The sequence below is a fragment of the Pinus tabuliformis genome, chromosome 2_1 (assembly GCF_031772625.1).
Source record: "Pinus tabuliformis cultivar Carrire ecotype Pingquan chromosome 2_1, CPIR1, whole genome shotgun sequence".
Taxonomy (NCBI): domain Eukaryota; kingdom Viridiplantae; phylum Streptophyta; class Pinopsida; order Pinales; family Pinaceae; genus Pinus; species Pinus tabuliformis.
This window is the reverse complement of record NC_142299.1, coordinates 655,223,077-655,245,282: the sequence shown is the minus strand read 5'-3', so window position 1 is coordinate 655,245,282 and position 22,206 is coordinate 655,223,077. Positions and strand designations below refer to the sequence as shown.

The window sequence follows — 22,206 nt, the reverse complement described above, 5'->3', positions numbered from 1 at the left end:
CACTAGCCTGATCTATATTGGTGTTTCAGAGCCCGAGTAAATAAAAAGTTACTAAGTTGATTTTACTTTAAGCGTTAATTTTTATGGCTTTTCGTTAAGACAAAAGGTAGTGGAGATGAAACTGATGGTGTGTAGACTCGACCGAAATCCACTAAAAAGATGCACTTAGGATGATTTATACTAATTTTCTTTTTCAATGAATTCCCTAGCTAAGAGAGTTGGAGAATGCAAAATTGATATAAAAACAACTTTCTTGGCAATGAAAATCAAAGAAACAAAACTCTTTATCTTTTCCAAAACATACAACACATGACCACTAATCACTTCACGAAAATTCCTTTTTCTTTCAAGGACTCAAATGCTATCAAAGCAAAGTGTCTCTCAAAAGATATTTTTTGTATTTTTCCCTAATTAATAAAGCATGTAAAACTTACTTTAACAAAAATGAAAGTTAAAAAATCTATGGCAATCAAATCAACTCAATTTCACTCAAAAGCAAATCTAAGAGAAAATTCACCTAAAAGTAAATCTAACGAGGCAAAAGCCTACTAAAGATGATTCCTGGATGTTTTACTCAGTCAAAATGTAACTAAGGACTAGTTGATGCAGAACCAAAAACCAGTCAAAAACAAAAATCAAAATCTTTTGTTCTTTTTCTCAAGAATAAAATTCAAAGTTCAATCAACAAACTTTTTCGAGATCCGGCAAAGAGAAGACACAAAGGTAGGTATCTCACAAGGGTGGATTCTATGAAAGGTCCGACTCCTAAGAGGACTGAACAAAACCATGGAGATCCAAAGTTTGAAAACCTCTAACGCCAAAGTCATTACAGGACCAGTTAAAAATCAAACCCTAGGGCAAAATCTCTATGAATTTCACTAAAACTCTCGACACTGACGAAACAAGCTTAGGTGAAGATTGATGGCAGATAACCAGTGGATCTGGGCAGAAAAAACAAATTAAAACTAAAATCTAAAAGGCAAAAAAGAAGAAAATTGAAATTTTCTTAATTTTGACAGGGTACGCAGGCGACCTGTTTGCACAGGTGCGGGTACGCTCTGTGCACAAAGCTGCAGTGCGTACAGGTACGTACTGTGCTCAACACAGAGGCTGCGTACTTCTAGCAAAACAAAGAAAAACTAAAATCTAATTTAACGCTAATCTAGCCCACCCAAAAACACAGTCAGACAGCCAAAAACTAGAAAACAAACGACTTTTCTCAGATCAAAATTTCATACAAAGGAAAAATCATTCACATCAATGGATTCCCCAGTGGAGTCACCATTTTGTCATGCGGAAAGAGTCGTTAGTGCGGACAGAACCGACCTCCCTAGAAGCAAAGGCTTTCTAGTGACAAATAAGACAAATAAACACTACCTTTCTCTAAACATGCATCAAAAATACAAGTAATCAGGTGAATGTAACATACCTTTAGTCCAACGCTTTGTAGTAGTCCAGCTTCGCTGATCCGGATGAGCTCCTCCTTCTCTTCGAAACCTGCATTCACTAACAAGCCAAAAGATTAAATAGCACTTGATAAACTCATAAAACAATACATATCCATCATACAGACCAAGGAGTATATGAAACAAATCATGAATAACAATCTGTTGAGAAAAATGAGTTCATTTGTATTAAGTGGAAACAAAAGAAACCATTACAACCTGAGCCTTGGTGTTGTGCAGGTCCCTCCTAGGGTCCAGCAAGAGTTTTCCTTTACTTTGATCAGCTCACCCACTCTCAAATAAGGCTAGGAAAGGATGGGAATCTCTCATCTCAAGCTTTACAAGGGAGTCCTAATTCCAGCAGCATCTACCCTTAGGAATATTCAGCTTTCAACCTCTCCTCCCTTTGGCCCAATGCCTGTATTTATAGTGCTCTAGAGGAAGTTATTCAGGTCCACCATCAATGGGATAAGCCCCTCTTTGGATGGGATAGCTCCCCTCTTGATGGGATAAGTTCCTCTTTGATAGGGATACATGAACCATCTGGAGGCGCTTCATACACATCAAACAAGCTTCTAGAATGCTCTAGAAATGACCACAAGTAACTTTTTTGGAGTGAAACTTGCGCCTTTTGACCTTTACAGGAGTACGCACTCATTGCTTTACAGATAGAGCGTGCAAGTATGCAGGTATTGTGAACTTGGGGTGCGTACACGCAGGTAAGGCTAAGAGAAACTACGTACCCAGAGATATATAGATTTTTAAAGACTTTCTCTCATTCTTGGAGTTTGACATGGAGAGCAGAGGTATGAGACTTGCCAAGGAGGATAGTATGACAGTTGATGGAGCCATACTAACTGCAAATAGTCATGGTGACAAATTTTAGTGTAACACTCAGAAAAGCTAAACTGCCCAAAAGCAACATCTCAAAACAAGAATACCTAGCTCTCAAAAATTTAAACAAAAAATACTGACATTGTGGTCCTAAAGGCGGACAAAGGGGGTGTGACCGTTATAATAAACACAAAAGACTACAATGAGAAAATGCTAGACCACTTAACCAATAGTGGGTGTTACATCAAATTAAAAAAGAATCCCATAAGGAAGATCTCTAAGAACGTTAATAACTTAGTACAATTAAGCAATGAACACAACATTAAGAATCTTATTGAAACCAACCCCTACACCCCTAGGATATATGGATCCCATAAAATTCACAAAGAAGGTATACCTATTAGACCCATTGTCAACACGATTGGAGGCCCTACTTACCACCTCGCTAAATATCTTGCTAAAAATCTTAAACCCTTGGTGGGTAACACCAGCTCCTTTGTCAAAGATTCCAATCATTTCATTAATGAGATCAAACATATAAAACTAGACCAAGATGACATCTTAGTGAGCTTTGATGTAAAAGCTCTCTATACCAACATTCCTATAGATGAAGCCATGGATGTTGTTCACAAAATCACTGACCCTAACACAACTAAATTGGTAGAAATCTGTCTAAAATCCACCTTTTTTAGCTTCAAGGATGAGATATATGAACAAACTTGTGGTGTGGCCATGGGATCACCCCTATCTCCCATCATTGCTAATTTGTTCATGGAACATTTTGAAACCAAGGCCATTGAGTCTTCCCCTTTAAAACCTAAACTGTGGAAAAGATTTGTTGATGACACTTATGTCATTTGGCCTCATGGAAAAGAAAAATTAAACAAATTCCTAGAACACCTTAACAGCCAATCAAATTCCATCAAATTTACGATGGAAGTGGAAGAAAATGGTTGTCTTCCCTTTCTTGATATCCTAATCAAAAGAAACCAAGATGGCACAATATCTCACCAGGTCTATCGTAAGAAAACACACACTGAACATTACCTACATGCTAACTCTCACCATCATCCGGCTCAGAAACTTGGGGTGCTCAACACTCTAGCCACAAGGGCGATACGTATTTCAGATCATGATAATTTTGAGCAAGAAAAGAACCACCTCTTGGATGTTTTCAAAAAGAATGGATACAAGAGACACCAAGGAATCAATGCTTTCAAGAAAGTTGAGAATCCCAGAAACAAACAACACAGGGATGATTATGTTGGTAAGGTTCACCTTCCCTACATTCTAGGCACCACTGATAAGATTTCACACATCTTAAGAAAGAACAACATAAAAACCACTTTCAAACCTATGAAAACAATTAACAGATGTCTGAAATCAGTAAAAGATCCTATTGACCCTAAACACCACAAAGGGGTCTATTTGGTCCCTTGTTCATGTGGCAAGACATACATTGGTGAAACCGGCTGGTCTATATTAACTAGGATTCAAGAACATGCTGCTGACATCAAACATAACCGATCCAAAACCTCAGCTTTCGCAAAGCAATCTAGTAAATCCAATCATCACATTTGCATCGAAAACTCGTGTTGTGGCCAAAATAGAGCATTACCACCATAGGAAATTTAGAGAAGCTATCAAAATAGGAAAACACCCCAATAACCTAAATCGTGATGACGGTTGGAAAATAAGTGATAATTGGATTCCCACACTAACTGGGGAATCCACCATATCCTAGACAAATCCCGATCAATATTAAATTAAATTAAACTAAATTAAAACTAAAATTAAAATTAAATTAAAATTATAACTAAATTAATTAAAATAAATCATGATTAAATTATACTAAATTAAAACTATAATAAATTTAAATTAAAAATTTAATTTAATTTAAATAAATTATATTAAAAAGATAATTAAAATAAAATTAAAACAAATTATATTAGATTAAATTAAAATTAAAATTAATTAAATCATCTAATCCATTAAGTTAACCTAAAATAAATAAACTAATTAATTAATTATTTAATTAAAATAAAATAAAATAAATTTGAAATAGAAATTAAAATTAAATCAAACTAAAAATAATTAAATTAAATTAAATTAAATTAAATTATCAAATCATATTAAATCTAAATTAAATTAAATGAAAATATATTAAATTAAAACAAAAATCATAATTAAATTTAAATTTAAATTTAAATTTAAATTAATTATAAATTAATTAAAAACCACACCTTAATCAAAACGTGTTGGCTTTTTACACTACCTACCATAACCTTTATTTATAACTCATCATTCTTTGACTTCTTCACATATATAATCCTGATGATGAACCATAGAGGATGGTTCAAAACTTCGATACATAAAACAACAAAATGCGATGGATCTGGAAGATATAATCACACAAAATGCAGCTCACAGAAGTCTCAAATCCATTATAACCCTATCATCTTTAGGAAAGAAAACAATATCTATTCGTTGATCTATAAATCTAATTTCAAGAGCGTCATCATTTTCAAAAGTGGAAGAAGCTTCACTAACACCTTCTTGACTATGTGAACACTGCAAAACTGCATTAGCTTGGGCTGTAACATGACATTTCAGGAGTTGATTTATCTCATCTTGAGATAGAGGAGAGGGTACTTTTTGTTTTCTTTTGCTAAAACAGTAATTGTCTTCCTTCCCTCCTCAAGATTCACAAGGTTGTTGAATATCTTCATTAATTTCAAGCAAAGGAGTATATAAATTTTCCTAAGACTACTGATTCATTTCATATGATTCCTGTTGATTATCAAGATGCATAATTCCTTCATCTTCAAGCAAAGAAGAAGTATGCTGATTATGATCTTGTGTAACGAAGTGACTGGCTTTTTGAGATTGTTGTTGAAGGGAAAAATCAAAGAAGGCTTCAATGATTTCTTCATCATTACGATCTGAATCTAGATTTGGAATAGCCAACTTGACTTTATCACAATCTGAAATTGGAACTTGATTTTCCTGTATACTATCTTCTGCTATGATCAGATTTGAAATAAGACCATGTCTTCCATCATTTTCAATTGTACTAAGATCTTGAACCCGTTGCAAATTTTCCTGAGCATCTTGACAAGTATCCTCTAAGCTCTCTTTATGTTGCTGAAATGGATTTTCATACAGGGCTTCCATGACCTCATCGTCCATAAAGTCATCATCTTCATAAACTTTCTAAAGATTTTCAATAAAACTATAGACATGTTTACAGCAATTCTGAACTAATATTAAGGATGGACAAGATTCTTTATACCTTTCAAAGAACATGGTATGAAAATATTTTAATCGGTAAATACAAGCAGGCATCAAACTTTCATACCAAGATCAGGCTTCACCTTCCACAGTGGCCATGAATATCTTCATCAAGAAATCTTTAGGAAAATCAACCTTCAACTTGTGAATATGTATGTGAAATCTAACCAGATGTAAAGCAGCATCATTCCTATCATCATCTTTAAACGTAAGCAAATTCCTTTGCCAATTTACCTTAGGAATTTTATTTGGGATACCTGGAATGTGATATCGACTCATGGGAGCATACCTTTGAGCAAACAAATCCATTTTGATAATAATTAATTCACCAAGAAATTCTTAAGGCTACTGGTTCTTGAAGAGTGGAGTTGCCATAAAAATGGTGAAGCTTGGGATTTTTTGACACTGCAGTCGCCACGTGAATGATTTCAGCCTTTCGATGTCTGATCATTGTCCACCATCAACAATCATATCTAAACTTGATACATTTTACTCAGGAACATAAGACTACGTCCCCAGTATGGTTGCCACTATGTTAGAGCCTAGATTGACCTCAGGCTGAAGGAAGGCAATTCTAGGGTAACCACAAACCAAGATTAGCCTGGTAGCTAGCCCTACCAGTTTGGGAGAGGGCTCTCTCCTTATGAATCTCAGTCAAAATGACTAGAACATGAACAAGATTTTATGCTAGGTATAGTAGCTCTAGGGTTTTGATTGATTTTTTTGGTTTTTTGTTGGATCAGATGGAATTGAGCAATTTGGGTCTGGGAAATTAGGTCAAAATGCAGGGTGTTCTATGGGGCAAGGTAGGTATAGGCTTTAGCACTGGAAATTAAGTGAGATGAGATGTATAATACTGGTAAGGAGCTAAGGAGGGCATGGAGCAATCATGTGTCCTTCTCAAACAGTAGAAACCTTAAAATACTGAAAGATTTCCCAAGGTAGAGCACTACAAACAATGAATTCTACCTATCTATCTTGATATCATTCAGTCAAAAGTAGTGAAGTAGATGATGGAATACACAAAACATGTAAACAAACTAATAACAAATAAGAAACTATGCAAAAACACCATACCACAAGTATTCCATAAAAATATTTGCAACTCTTATTAATTTCCTTGCCAAACTGCTTACAATGATGTACAATATTGTTCAGAGCATCCAAGTGAATCCAACCCTTGCAAATGAGAAAGAAAATTCATAATATAGACAAAAAAACCACTCATCCTGACCATCAGGGGTTGAAACCATGAGAATAAGGGTGGTTTCAACCATTTCGAAACAAGAACCAAGAATATAGGCAGTCAAACAACTTACCTCTATAAGTAGGGAAACTGATTCATTTGCTCCAAAACCACCTCTAACTAATGAATCTACCCTCTAACATTATTTTACCATCAAAATTACAAACCATGTCATCAATTACATTAGTAAAAAAAACCATGAGGACAGAGGAGTTAGATTCCAGTCAAAACAGGCGAAATTTTGATTTTTTGAGCAAAATGGTCAAAAGTGCAGCACCAGTGGCCAAAATCACAGTGCCATTTTCAGTGCACTTTAGGAGGCCTTTCCCTTAGCACAGTTGAGTCCATTATAGCTCATTGGAAAGGTACTCAAGTCTAGTTTCTATAAAGCCTAGGAATTTTGAATTTGGAGGTCATTTGCCCCCTCAAAACTTAAATCTCCCAAGACTGCTTCTGTGTGTCCAAAGATAGGTAGAGAGGTCATTTTTTGGTATTTTTTGGACCTTTTGTTGACCCAGATTTTCTCCAAAATTGTTGAAAATTTCCAAGATGCATTTTCTCATCCTCCTAAATCCAAATATGTAAACATTTCCTCCATTTGATTCTCTAGCGAAAAGCGCAGCACTGCTTCTAGGAAAAAATTTTGTGTTTAAAATTACAAAATTGCAAAAATGCAAAAACTTTCCAAAATTTGCCCAAATTTGGCATGGGACACCACCATCAGCTGCTTTGATGGGCTAGGGAGGCTTTAGCCAACATATTCAATCTATCTTGCTCGTTTTTTCCTTTCAAATCTCTCCTTAGCCTAGCCTTTAACTTTCGAATTCTCATCTTACAAATTTTGTTGTGAGACATGTAATGACAGGACATGTGTCGAAGCATCTTCTTATCCCAATTTACCCTCTCAATTAGTCTTTCAAGATGTATGTTGACCCTTTCAAGCCATGTTTCCATATCATTTTCAATCTCTTACTCAATAGGAGTAAACTTGATATGAGCCTCTTTAGCCATTTTCTTGTTTGCTTTGATCATTTGCAGCTCCATGAGGACTTGCTTGTCACTCAATTGTTTGTTTTCCTACTCTAAATATTTGATGATGAACTTGGCTCTCTCTAAGTTGTCCACCAAGGATTGTATTTTAGATTCTCTTTCTTGAATTATGAGGTCTTTGATAGTGTTTTCATCCTGATCCTCGAAGTCAATAATGCCACTTCCATGATGAGTGAAGTGTCGTTGTGGCTCCTCATGGTCAATAAGGTTAAAATCTCTTTCCTTCTCATCACCAAGATCTTCCTCTTGCACCTTTTCCTTGCCTTTTCTGAACCGCTCAACCTGTACCTATTTTGTTGATGGAGAAGGCAAAGCCCCTTCCACACCTTATGGAGCAAACATTTTCCTGTGGATTGATGACAAAGGAAAGGCCCCTTCCACACCCCGTGGAACAAATATTTTCCTACCAGCTGCAAAAAGTCTCGTTGTACCTCTATGATCTGTTAAATACACCGGCACCTCAGCAGTTTTCTTTTTCTTGACCTCTTCCCTTGGTTCTTCATGGCTAAGAGGCCCACCTTCTTCTTGATGCACTGATGAAGGGATCTATGGACCTTTGAATTTCTCATGAGAAATAAAAGTCTATCAAGGAAAGTTAAGAAGACTAAGCTGGTGAAGAACAATGATTTTGATCAAAGAGTAATGACAGATATTGTTCAACTGCTGAGAGTATGGTTTCCTCTGCACAATATGTGCCATTTTCTCAATGTTTATAAACATGAAGTAAGGTAGATTCAACATATTTACTCTAGTGAAATGCATGAGGTGTCTAATATGATAGGCATACAACTGGGAAAACCTACCTTTACAAGTGAAGTACTTGATAATAATCCTTATTAAAGGAACATACCTGTTTTCCAAAAAATTAAAGGGGAATAACCTCTTCACTTGATTTCTATATTTAGCCTTGATATAGGGCTCGTAGTAATCCTCATCAAGATCATGACCCTTGTACCATTTTTCACCCACATCAGGAATTCTAGAGGCCTCTGAAATGATAGGTGGTGATATTGTAAAGGTTACTCCGACAAGTGTCACCTCATTGTTATGTAGATGAGTCACAAAAATTTTTGCCAACTCATGGTGAAACTGAACTCTTTCCACCATTTCACAAAATTCAAAACATGTTTGATGTCTGAAAAAAGAAACTGCAAGTGGGCAAGCCTGTAATTCCCTCAAACTAGTGGGCTCCTCTCTGATGATTTTTCCTCCTTATGAGGTTTCCTTTGTTGTCTATGTCTCTCGATTGAGTTGTCACTAAGTATCTCTTCTTCATACTCATAATCACTGTCTCTATCTGTGTTTTCCTTTGGCTTGAATAATATGGCTATATATGGATAGTTTTCTGGATAATGGTGTGGTGGATTGTAGTGGGCAGAATGTATGGATGAGGAAGTGGGAATGATAAATATGAAAGGGAGGGCTTGTTTTGTTTGAGAAATTTCCCTTTGGGAAGAGGGATAAAGGGATAAGAAAGATATGGGATATGGATAAAGGATAAAGGGATAGGGAAATAGGGATAGGGAAATAGTTTAAAGTTGTAGTGATAGGTGATAGGAGGAACAATGAAGGTTTAGAGTTTTAGGCATACTAGGGACAAATCTAGGGTTTCATATTTACCATGGGAAATGATGCTTAAAAGTTTGATTTTCAAACCGAAACTGAAGTTAGGGAGGTAAAATTACTTTCAATGAAGGTAAGAGAGAGAAATTTTGAATTTTCTTTAATTTTTGAGTGTTTTAAGCTTTCCTGCCAAAAGCGCAGCCCCATTGCCAAAAGTGCAGCACCACTGTCAAAAGCACAGCGCCACCTTCAAGACAATGTTTTACTGCCTTCTCGGTGTCCAAATTAGGTGTTGGATAGCTTTTTAGAAATCTTGTCGAGTCTTTTCGAGAACATATTGAATTTTTCAAATTGGAGTTCATTTTCCCTGTCAAAAGCTCAATCTCCCAAGACGAGTCAAAATCTGCAGAATGAGGCTGCGAAATTGCATAGTGCTGTTGCACTCTATTTTTGAAGGTCTTTCTCAACTCCAAATTGAGCTAATGATAGCTCATTGGAAATATATTTGTGTCTACTTCTCATTTGACTCATCAACAAAGTCATTTGGTCATTCCATCTAGAAGGAAATTTGATTTTACCAAGGTCACTCGAGAGGTGCATTAACCCTCTTGAGGCAAATGATGTTTTGGACATTTCTCCAAAACCATGAAACCTGTGTACAAATGGATGGATGTTTTTCTTAATTGGTCTATGATGAACGAAAACCTCTCTCACTTTTTTCAAATTCATCTTTTCTTGCTCAGAAACATAGTTTGAAGAAAAATTGTCCCTTATGTGTGGTGAATGGCTTGTTCCTTGGAAAGACTTCTCAACAAATGATGGAGACCTCATGTTTGATGATATGAAATGGCCTCATACCTTTTGATATCCCTTATGCCTCCTTTACTCAGATATCTCTAATCCCATAGCTAACCCTAGCTTAGTGGGAGAGGAATTTAGGGTTTTAGTGCTTGTTTCTCTTTTGATTTTGCAGGTGAATTGGTGCTCATGATGACTTGATTTTTGCAGTGGCAGGTTCTTGGCAACCTCACAAGATGTTTAGGAGCAACTGGGAATCAATATTACATATGAAAACATAAAATTACATCATTAATGGAGATAAAAACAAAATACCATGTCTTCACCTCAAAACATGTTTTGAGGTGATAACTACATTAGGCTTTCAATATGATAAATTATGGCTTTAGCAATCATTATTGGCCTCCTCATGTCCTTGATGATCATTATTGGCATGTAATTATTGGATTTGACCATGGTGGGACCCTAAAACCTAATGCGACCAAACCCTAAGACCTAATGAAATGAATTGCAAAGTGAACATGAGCCATGACTAAAATATATGAAAGAGGATCAGCAAGTATAGTTTTGAGGGAAAAATTTGAGGAAAACCCTACCATCAGTGAATCCATGACCTAGTGGAATGAAAACTCATCAGTATGAGACTCCTACTATGAAATGGAAAAGAGAAAATTTTGATCACTGATGGCAATGTGAAACATTGACACTAACAAACTCCAAGTTAGAAGTTAGTTCTTCTATCACTATTTAAGATTTGTCACTATCGTCGTTCATTTAGACTCTGCCACCAATAAATACATAAGGTTTTTGAGTGGAGTTTAATAGTAGAAAACATTATGAAACATAGGGAGATAAGGCCACGACTCAGAGGGAATCACAACATTTCACCACAAGCAGGTAAATCGATTCAGATATTCAATGTTTAATCATGAAATCGCCAAGTTTTGTTGATGAAACAGAGTGTTGAATAAATAATGAACTAGTTTTTGTTTGATTGTAGAGATAGTGAGCTTGAAAATTACTTCATTTTTTTCATATAAATGAATTTGTTAACCATAGGGAAAGAGTGATAAATGAAAATCGAAAGGCAAGAGGAGCTATGGCATGATTTTTTTGAATTTTTTTTAAAATTCAATATCAAAACAGAGTTTTGATTTTCAATTTCTTTTCCTATAAATAGTGAATATAATGAATGGAACAAAACAAAGAATGGTTTGTGCATCAGAGAATAAGCAGGATGTTTTTTTTTTATGATTTTCATCTACAAAGAGTAATGTTTTGAAAAGAACAATGACTTATTGTTGCAGCAAAACAGAGATTAAACAAGCTTGAATTCATTGTTTTTGAAGAGTATCAGGAAGGAGGTAAGCTCTACTACTACAATGTATAACTGAATCAAGAAGATTTGTATGCATGAATGATTTTTATTTTCATTTTTAAAATGAGATTGATGACAATAGAGGGATATATCAATTGGTTTTTAGAAAACATGGCTACAAGAATAGAACCAAAATTCCAGATTGAGCAGTGGAAGAAAGAAACAATAGAGAAACTATATCAAGCTGGACTTATAGGTTTTCTTTAGAGGTTTAATGGGCATAGTGAAAGTATAACCAGGGATTTTGTAAAAAACTATGTCTAAGACAAAACTATTGTAAGAAACCTAATTATTTCATTGACTCCAGAATACATCTCTTAGACATTAGATCTACCATTAGCAGGAGAAAACTATTATAAGTGTCTACACTTCAAAGGGAAGGCATCGACATTCTTCTTAGAGAAGAACAGGAAGGTAACCTTTGATAGAACCAAAGGCATACCTAGGGAATGGTTCAATGAGCCTTGGGGAGAATTATTTTTGATCATTCACATGTTTTTCACATGTGATAGAGGCCATATTATGGGACATATTTACCATGTTAGACTACTCCAAGACATCAAAGGAGAAGTAAAAATTAAGCTACCATATTTCTTCTCTAGGAATCTGATTAAGATGATAGAGTCAGTGAAAAATGAAACTAAACCAAAATAATCTCAAATTTATCATCAAGACTTATAAAAATTCTTGTAGAACATCGAGTGAGAACTAAGGGTATAATTTGGAAAGAATTTTTAGTCCAAAATTAGCATGAAGAACAGGCCATAGAAAATAAGTACAAAACAGATCAAGAAACCAAAGGCATAATGAATTCACCACTCTATCCAAGAACTGGATCTCAGAAGCAACACAATACTATCATGATTGAGAATGAGGCATCCTTCATATCCACTCCTAGGAGGCATAGGAGAAAGAGCCCAATAGAAGCAAGTAGAAAAGACCCTGAAGTATAGATTGTAGAGGCACTTTCTACAGAGAAACAAGTAGATGACATAATTGAAAGATTGGAGAAAGAACCAGTAGAAAAAGACTAATACTTTGATAATGTAGAGTCCACATCATTTGCTAAGGATAGACAGGAATTAGAAAAAGAGTTGCAACTGAGAAAGATAAAATAACTAAGAGATCAGTTAGAAATAATTGGGATATTAGAGAATCACTTGAAGAAAGAGAATAAATCATATACAAAAAATAATGCAAAGTTGGCCAGGGAGAATTGTTATTGGGAAAACTAGTGTCCATTCAGAGCTGCTAGTCCCACTAAGACAGATAGCTATCTTTGAAACAAACAAACTAAAGTTACTTGTGTTTTCCTTTATTAGAGATAGATGAGAGAGAAGCAGAGAGTACCAACCTCAGTATTTCACTAGTCTCCTTGCTTGTTTCCTTTCTCCTTTGATAGAGCTTTCACCACTCCTTTCTCACTTGTCCTACTTCAAAGAACACTTGTAGAGTCAAAGTAGCAAAATACTATCAAAGCATATAGATATATAACCATAAACAATGTAGGATCAGATGTACATTAACCATATAAATGCATATACAAATACAAGATTCAAAGATATACAAGCATATGGAGGAAAACTCAAATAGCTTTATTGATAGAAGTAGTAGAAGAGAGTATTACAATGAAGCTATCTGATCTAGCATCATCCTCCTAGCATGACAGCCCTCTTCACCTCATACAAAGCACGATCACCCAACAATGTCTTCAAAGAGAAACCAACAGCACTTCCTTGCAAGTTACAAAATTCTAGCCTCTGGATCTCTAGGATGAGGGATCCATATATAGATGTTTACAGGAGAGTGAGTCAGCTTATGGGATTTTGATTAGTGTCATTTCGCTGATAGTTCTTGGTTCCACTTGGAGTTTTCACGATCTCTTACTCATCCCCGGGCAAATTCAGAGAGGCAAGGGTCATATGAACAAGTTTTAGAAGATTCTCTGGGTTTCCACCTAGAAAACTACTTTTGCCATTTGTTTGCTCTCGCTCATCACACCATATAGAAGGGCTTTCCAGTATGCATCGTACCCCCCATGTGTAATAGGTGAGATGCATCGCATCCTACACATGGAGTAGTCTGTATGGTCTAGTTTTGACCAGTTCTGAGTAGTTTTTCAGGGAGAACTTCTGGGAAATGATGTAATCAGCTGACCTTGTTCCTTTAGGGTATGAAACAACACTCTTAGGGGTTTAGAAGCCCTTTGTTTATGGACATATGTCATTGGGGTTGCAGTGCCCAAATATGTCTATAACAGTTGCCCCCTAAAGCATGAGGTCGTAAATCTTCTTATGTCGGGTGAAATACTTTATAATGAGGATATGAGGTTTTTCGAACTAGAAGATGACCTGTAATAAGATACAATAAAATACATTACCTTCACAATATTTTCATGATCTAGCTGAGGCGGGCATTCCCATGCTCAGCTTTATAAATTTATATTCATGTACATAAGATAGACAATCATTTGTGTGGCAGACTGATGATTCTGGTAGAGCCATCATCCCTTAGCTTGGATGATTATTTGTGTAGCAATGATGTACATTTGATGGCTTTATTATCTTGAATATATCACAACCCAGATGGATGAGACTAGATCTGGGGTCTTCAAACTCGTTCAATCTTCACCCCAAGTACAAGTCGATCTATGTGAGAAGATGTTCTGATGTCGAACATGGAAAGACATATCCTGATTACCAGCCAATGATGTAAGCTGTTAACAAGCGTGAGAGGAATCACCAATAATGATAATGACCCTCAAGGTACTACAGTACAATTCACATGGTGTGAATACATGAGTTGATGTCAAACACCACGCAAAATCTTTCGGTTGAAGGCCATTGATGTAAACCTGTCGCTGGAAGTGAGAAACTTGCCATTGAGGCATGCAAACATCAAAGTATTGAAAGGGTTGTTCCTAAGTCAACTTCTTGGATAATGAGCTGATGTTCACAAGAAGTGACTCGTCGTAGGAGGGCCTTAATGAATCCCACATCTATGACACAGAATGGAGAAAATGATTTTGTGGAGGTGAAAATGATCTGATGATATAAGGTTTAGGGTGGTGGCCATGAAAAATGGAGAGTGAAGGTATTGCAGTGGATGAGGCGTTAGCTAGTTTGGTGAATTCTCTGAGCAACTTCTCTTGAACATATTGGTGACACTGAAATGGATTGATAGCATTAACCCCAAAAATGGATGGTAGGTGGACCAATGGTGATATGACTGGTGAACGGAATAACCCAACCTGACTCAATCGTGGTGACAGAGTGAACGTGTCATGTTCAAGAGCGACCTGCTACCAATGAAGCTATTCAAGTTTTCTTCCCTTTTTCCCCAGTCATTGCTGACCAGTACCTCTTTATTTTTGTCAAGCTTGAGGAGGATAACATATGCTTGTTCTATAATTTTCCCTTTGGGAAAACCTGTCGCTATGTTTAACGAGCCTAGCGATCGTGAAACTCGTTCTTGTCTTCATGGACAAGTTTTTCACCATTGTTTTAACGAGTTTAACCACAAAGATAACTCAGTCCTTTTCAATTTTAGAGAGTCTAAAAAGAGACATAAAGGCAACTCCAGTAGTCCTTTTTCGTAATGTAATCCCTTAGGTCCGAAAAAGTAAAAAATAATATGAAAGGGATGACTTTTCGATAGTTTTAACGAGTCAAACATGACAAGCGCTCGATCTTTTTGTGTAATAATCCCTCAGGTCCAAAAAGATTAAAATCTAGAGGAGGGATGGCACTTCCGATCGCTTTAACAAGATGAAGAGGCCAATTTCTTGGCAATCTTTTCATATTTTATGAGTCAGATGAAAAGAGCTTAAAGGAGACTCATTTTTTGAGGAACGAGTGATGTTTTTGGATAGCAGCTGGTTCTAGGTAAGGTTTGGAACTTTTCAATCACGGCAGTGTAAAGAAGGTGGCTAATAGAATCATTCATCGCAGTTGTTCCTCAAAAGGTTAAACAATCAAATGGAGGCATATGATCGACTAAAAAAGAGTGGAGGTGATGGTAAGGACACGACCAAGGTTTAAAAGCTGATAATTAAGTGATCACAATGGTTATTTACCGAACATGGGTTCATTTTTTAGTGAGCTTGAACTCTGGGGGAACATTTGCTCATTGCTAGGTTTATTTTTTAACGAGCTTGAACTTCTCGTAAAACTACTCGTGCCAGTCGTATAATAAGGATGTCTCATCAATAGCTTCATTTTTTAGGGAACTTGCCCCATGCGCAACTTTGCTCTGAAGCCTTTTGCTATGCAAGCTAGGAACAACCAACCTACGAGTCTAAAGGATTAAGAGCCTACAAACTAAGAAAATAAAAGGTCGCTTTTCACTTGCATGCAAAAGGTTTGCATGCGCCCATGTATAAGTAGAGTTTCCAGGTTACCATACAGAAGTTCTTGCATTAGCAAGGTTGTTCCATCCACGTAGCAGACAAAACACTTCCTTGGCGATGTCCATCGAAATGGACAAAGGTGATTGTTGTCAGTCCCAATCACATAACCTTTGACGGGGGAATCCTTTTCTAGTCCAAATCCATTTTCCTAAATGGACAGGGGTATCAGACTAGTCATATTCCTACGCGGAAACCTACCTTATATATGGGGTTTTTCTACTAAAGCAGACAAGGGTGCATGCCTCCTGGGTTTCAGTCACAATCACCGAATCACTCGCGCTCATCAGGTGGACAGACTGGAGATTGATGAGACATTCCTTGCGTAAAAATACCAGTTAGGGATGGCATTTGACTAATAGCTATGTTTGAACCAGGGAATGAAAGCTGATCTACGAGCTAGACCACTTTGCCTTCATGTGGAAAACACATCACTTTAAAGAGTGAGGAAACAATAGCTCCCATGCTATAAATGTAGTCACACCTAAGGAGTAGATTGTAATCTAGAGGTCCTTGGACTACGATTATGTTTAGATGAATGGTTTTCCTTCTCAAATTTATAGGCAAATTTGGAAGGATCCCTAATGGTTGACTGGTTCCTTTGTTGAAGCCTATCAGATTTCAAATCTCAGGCAGAAGTGACAGTGAACCAAACAATTTACAAGCAGTTGAGGAAATGATACTCACAGAAGCCCCTTCATCTATGATAGTAACAACCATGATCATTCTGTAAGCGTGTACTATGATTCAGAATGGTACATTAGATGGTAGGTGGGGTCTGCCTAGTAGATTCCAAAGCAAATGACTAGGTTGCTTGGAGGTGGGACGTAATAAACGGCTGGATAAATCTCTGACAAACTTCCTTCTTGCAATAAAGGAACGGGTAGATTTCCCCCATGTTCATCGGATTCTGTGTTGGCGAAAAGAATTTGAACGGTGTTGTTCTCATTCTCTTTGGTGACAGTATCATCTGAAGGTGGGCCCTCTGAAGACAAGATTGGGTCAACTGCCGTCTCAACCTGTTGACTTTGGTTCGGTGTGGACTCAAAGGCTCTATCTTCAATGATAGGTGCTTCAACTCACAAAAATGGTGTGTCAGACAGATTTTCAACTAGCGATGGACTCGGCAACAGTTTCTTGTATCCAGGAGGAAGTCACTGCGGTGAAGCAAGACGGTTATCCAAGACTCCTTTAGCTTTGTCTAGGAAAAGACAACGGTGGAGGACATGATCGTCTTCACATAATCTACAAGGAAATTTAGATATTCCTTTCTTTCCATTTGCTTTGTTTTCACTAGTTGATGGTGTGCTCTCGACATGATCGTTAGAGGTTGAAGACACCGGATTGTACAAGCGGGGAGACCAGTCCCTCGGGATCCGTGGGATACAGGGACAATCTCGTTGATAGTGGTCTCCCTTGCAAATGACACTTGGAGATTTAGGTTTGGAAGGTACGGTGTGTGGATTTTCACCAAACGATGCATGGTTGCCCCCTTTTGTCATTCGATTCTTCTTCTTCTTCTCCTTCCCTTTCTTCTTCTTCTTAGTTACTTGGTTTTTAGCGTTACTAGCTTCACCAAGCGAAGAGGAAGAAGGAGAGGTAGAAACAAACAAGGTAGAAGGTGGAGGAGCAACTTCAGTATCATCCAGTTGCTGATTTGATTGCTGAGGAATCGCGGTGTTTTGAATGACAAAGGTCAAGAAAAGCCATATTGGCAGGCCAATTGTGAGTCCTGGAAGGGACAATGTAGCCATGTGTGGAGCACCAACATCCCCCCAAGAGGAGAAGGGACTAGGATTCCATCCTGGATTGGGAGACTCCATTTTCTCAACCTAAGACCAATGAGGGAAAAATGACATTATTCTAATTAAAATAAATTTTATGACGCTTTGACACAACTTGCTTTTTCAATTTTTAAGAGTTGATAAAAAGCTAAATATGACTCTAGTTGCCTTTGATTTTTAATGAGCTTGAAGTGACAAGTGCTCAGATGGACCTTTTCTTTTAAGGAGTCTGAAAAGGAATGAAAGTGACTACTCTAGAAATCTAGACAGAGGGATTACCAAACCAATCACAAAACTACATAATACTTTTTACGGTATGCCAGTCAATCTTCCCAAATGCTATGTTTAGTGCATTGTGATCGATAGGGCGGCAGACAAGGCTTCCTAAGGATAAAGGATGTACCCTATTGTGGTCTCCAAATATATACTCGACGGTACGTGGGAGTACAAGTCCGTACTGGCACTTGTCATCTCAAAGAGGAGGAATCACCCAACCTACGATGAAAGTGATAGTTACCGGGCTTTACGACACCGGAATACGTCTCTAGCCTAGACTTCTAAATGTTGTGCGTTAGGTTCCAAAGCGTTTTTATGTTCATTGAGTTTTATTATACAATTGATCTTTCTTAAGAAGTTTTCCTTTAAGGTTCACTGCGTGATGTAGATATACAATTCCTAAATATGCAATCTAAGATGATAAACAGTCATTTACTTTCTTTTTGCAATGAAAATCCTAGCTACTAAGGAAAGAGAGATGAAATTCTTTCAACATAGAGCAGAGAGCACACAGTAAATGGACTTTTCCTAAATCAATTTCAGCATGTAGTCTAAATGCAAATGCACATGCATGTATTGTTATTCAGTTTCCTTAATGTGAGAATGACAAAAGAAAACTAAGTACATATATGAACTATCTTCTTTCAAAGCGACAGTACTAACAATTTTCTCTTCAAAAAATGAAAGGAAGGCTATGACGACACTTTGCAATTCTGAATTTAAAATTTCTTTCAACACTTGAAATACTATTATTCAAAAAAAATACAATGGCAAAAGTGTAATTGACTATCTAAAAGAGGAATGCTTTGTGACACTCTTTTTCTTGACTGAAAACGACACTTGCGACACTTTCAAATCAAAAGACGACAGTTCGATTAAGCTACTATTTGCAAAGGAGAACTGTAAATGATGAAAAATACATAAAAAAACATTCACAATTCCTTCTGATGGAGGCTGAAATAATGCAAAGGAATATGGTTTCAACAGAGATATACTGATCATAGACAACAAAACTACCGAATAAAGCTGAAGACAATGAAGAAGAAACCAAAATCTGGAGGCAAAAATAGTCTCATTCAATCATCGCACCTGTAACACAGGGAAACAGGGATGCATCTCACCTGCAACACATAAGAGGTGTGATGCATCCAGATTTCCAAGAAGAAACAGTGCGATGGTCTAGGGACAAGACTGAGGTTGGTTGTCACTCACAGTTTGCAACTAAGTTCAGGGGTTTAGGTTGAGCTAATGATTGTCAGAAAACACAAAGTATAGGGGCTGATCTAATGACGTTATTTGAGCTACCACAAGGGCACTTAGGATGTTTGCAAGTCAGATGTTTAGTTCATAAACCAACCCGGAGATTGACTGAAGCAGCGTTGATCTACTTTGTAGTTGCATAGCAAAAGCAGTTCGAAGGCTAGCTGGCTTAACTTCAGGCTCCATCTGTGGTTTATAACGAAAACAACAGTAACAAAACAAACAAACTTCTCGCTCCCCAGCGGAGTCGCCATTTTGTTATTGGGAAAACTAGTGTCCATTTGGAGCTGCTAGTCCCACTAAGACAGGTAGCTATCTTAGAAAGAGAAAAACTAAAGTTACTTGTGTTTTTCTTTATGAGGGATAGATGAGAGAGAAGAGAGAGTACCAACCTCGGTCTTTCGCTAGTCTCCTTGCTTGTTTCCTCTCTCCTTTGATAGAGCTTTCACCACTCCTTTCTCACTTGTCTCGCTTCAAGGAACACCTGTAGAGTCAAAGCAACAAAATATCATCAAAGCAAAGATATCTATAACCATAAACAATGTAGGATCAGATGTACATTAACCATATAAATGCATATATAAATACAAGATTCAGAGATATACAAGCATATGGAGGAAAACTCAAATAGATTTATTGATAGAAGTAGTATAAGAGAGGATCACAACCAAGTTGTCTAATCCAGCATCATCCTCCCAGCATGAAAGCCCTCTTCACCTCATACAAAGCAAGATCACCCAACAATGTCTTCAAAGAGAAACCAATAGCACTTCCTTTCAAGTTACAAAATTCCAGCCTCTGCATCTCTAGGATGAGGGATCCATATATAGATGTTTACAGGAGAGTGAGTCAACTTCTGGGATTTTGATTAGTGTCATTTCACTGATAGTTCCTGGTACCACTTGGAGATTTCATGATCTCTTACTCATCCCTAGGCGAATTCAGAGAGGCAAGTGTCATATGAGCAGTTTCTAGAAGATTCTCTAGGTTTCCACCTAGCAAACTGCTTCTGCCATTTGTCTGTTCTCGCTCATCGCACCCTACAGAAGGGCTCTCTAGTATGTATCGCACCTCCCGTGTGTAATAGGTGAGATGCATCACACCCTATGGATGGAGCAGCCTGTATGGTCCAGTTTTGACTAGTTCTGAGTAGTTTTTCAGGGAGAACTTCTGGGAAATGATGTACTCAGCTGAGCTTGTTCCTTTAGGGTATGAAACAAAACTTTTAGGGGTTTAGAAGCCCTTGGTTTATGGACATATGTGATTGGGGTTGTAGTGCCCAAATATGTCTATAACAAGAATGAAAACCTAAATAAGGAGGTAGGAAAACTGAAAGAAAAGAATGATCTACTTTGTAAAAAGGGTTTCAATTGGCTCAAAGATAAAAACATGTGGAAAAACATGTATGAGAAATAGAAGGTCAAAGCTACCATTTACAAAGAAAAATAGTACAAGGGGGTAGATGGTCTCCTAAAAGTAGCACAATAGGAAGTGGCAAGGCCATGCACAGGGTTTATAGTAGAGGTCAGAAGATCCAAGGGGAAGAAACAAGCATGAAGACATGCTTGTGAATCAACAAGGGGAAGGTGTTGGCCCTCCTTTTGGGTCCAATTTTTCTTAAGAAAACACACTTAATTTCTATATTTTTCATCCATTTCCATGAAATACACCCCATTTTAATGTATTTATGCATATTCAGGTATATAAATTTAATTTTGCAATTTTTAGATGTTTTTATGAAAATTGAATTTCGAGTGCAATTTTGGACAGAATCAGAAATTCCCGTAATGGCTACTTGGATGTCATATTTGTATGACACTTAGGCAAGAGCTGAAAAAAATTCTAGAAATCTTGGGAAACAGGATTAAGCCAACTCCTACTCGTTCGATCAAACCAAGCTTAAACAAGTAGTTGGTCAAACAGGACCAATAATTCAGGAAATCCTTAGGAAATAGGGCAGTTTTATGATTTCATGGGATTTTCCATATCTTTAGTGATAGGATGGACGAGTTTGACTTAGATAGGTGGTATATGGATAGATATAGTTGTTAGAGATATTTTAGATCAGTTTTTTTCATATTCTTCTATTTAAGCCAAAACATTGAAGGCTTATGGTATGTAGAATTTGTATAATTTTATATTGAGACTTCTGAATACTTTGAGTTCATTTGAGAAACCTATTCTACCTTCATTTTTCTATTCAATGATGTGGATGATTGACTGAGTTTAAAGTATCTGATAATATTTTCAAGTGTGCAAGGTAAGGGTGGAGGGCTCCCACTCCAAGCTAAGTACACTTCATGGTTAATCTAGCTTGATTTTCATAAACTAGTTTTGCTTTAGATTTGTTTATTTGATTTAATGTATGATAATTTATGTTTGCTGATTAATTTTGGTTTATTTATCATCTTTATGTGAAGGGACAACCTAGTTTTCAACTTGAATCCTCATTCTATTGGATTAATAAATAAAAACTAAAATTCATCTTCCTTGCTTTCAAGTAATTTTTTGAGTTTTTAGTTTTCTAACAATGGCATTATGATGAATCAATTTGTGATGAAGAACAACAAGGACTCCTTAGTTAGGAGCCTCATTCATTAATTATTTGTGCATATTAAGCTATTGTCAATTAGTGGTTTTTTATTTCTATTCATTAGGTAATATTTTTGAAGAAGGACACAACTGGTTCTCCTAAGTGAGGAGCCACTTCATCTCACACATATTGCCTAAGTGAATTAGAAATTACTTAATTAGATTTATATTTATAATATGTATTTCCTCAACTCTTTGTATTTCATCTTTTAACCTTGAATACATTTGATATCCATATATTTTGGACATTCTTCTAAGTTCTACAAACTTGGATTGATAATGAA

General features: G+C 36.7%; 1 protein-coding gene across 1 annotated transcript in view; it reads left to right on the top strand.

The window, feature by feature from the left end:
• The first annotated feature begins 3,011 nt into the window (after positions 1 to 3,011).
• LOC149202296 (uncharacterized) overlaps positions 3,012 to 22,206 on the top strand; it is a 50,039-nt gene continuing 30,844 nt past the window's right edge. Inside the window, exon 1 of the mRNA XM_089401546.1 lies at positions 3,012 to 3,546. Coding sequence (XP_089257672.1) covers positions 3,012 to 3,546 — 535 coding nt within the window. The remainder of the gene's footprint in view (positions 3,547 to 22,206) is intronic.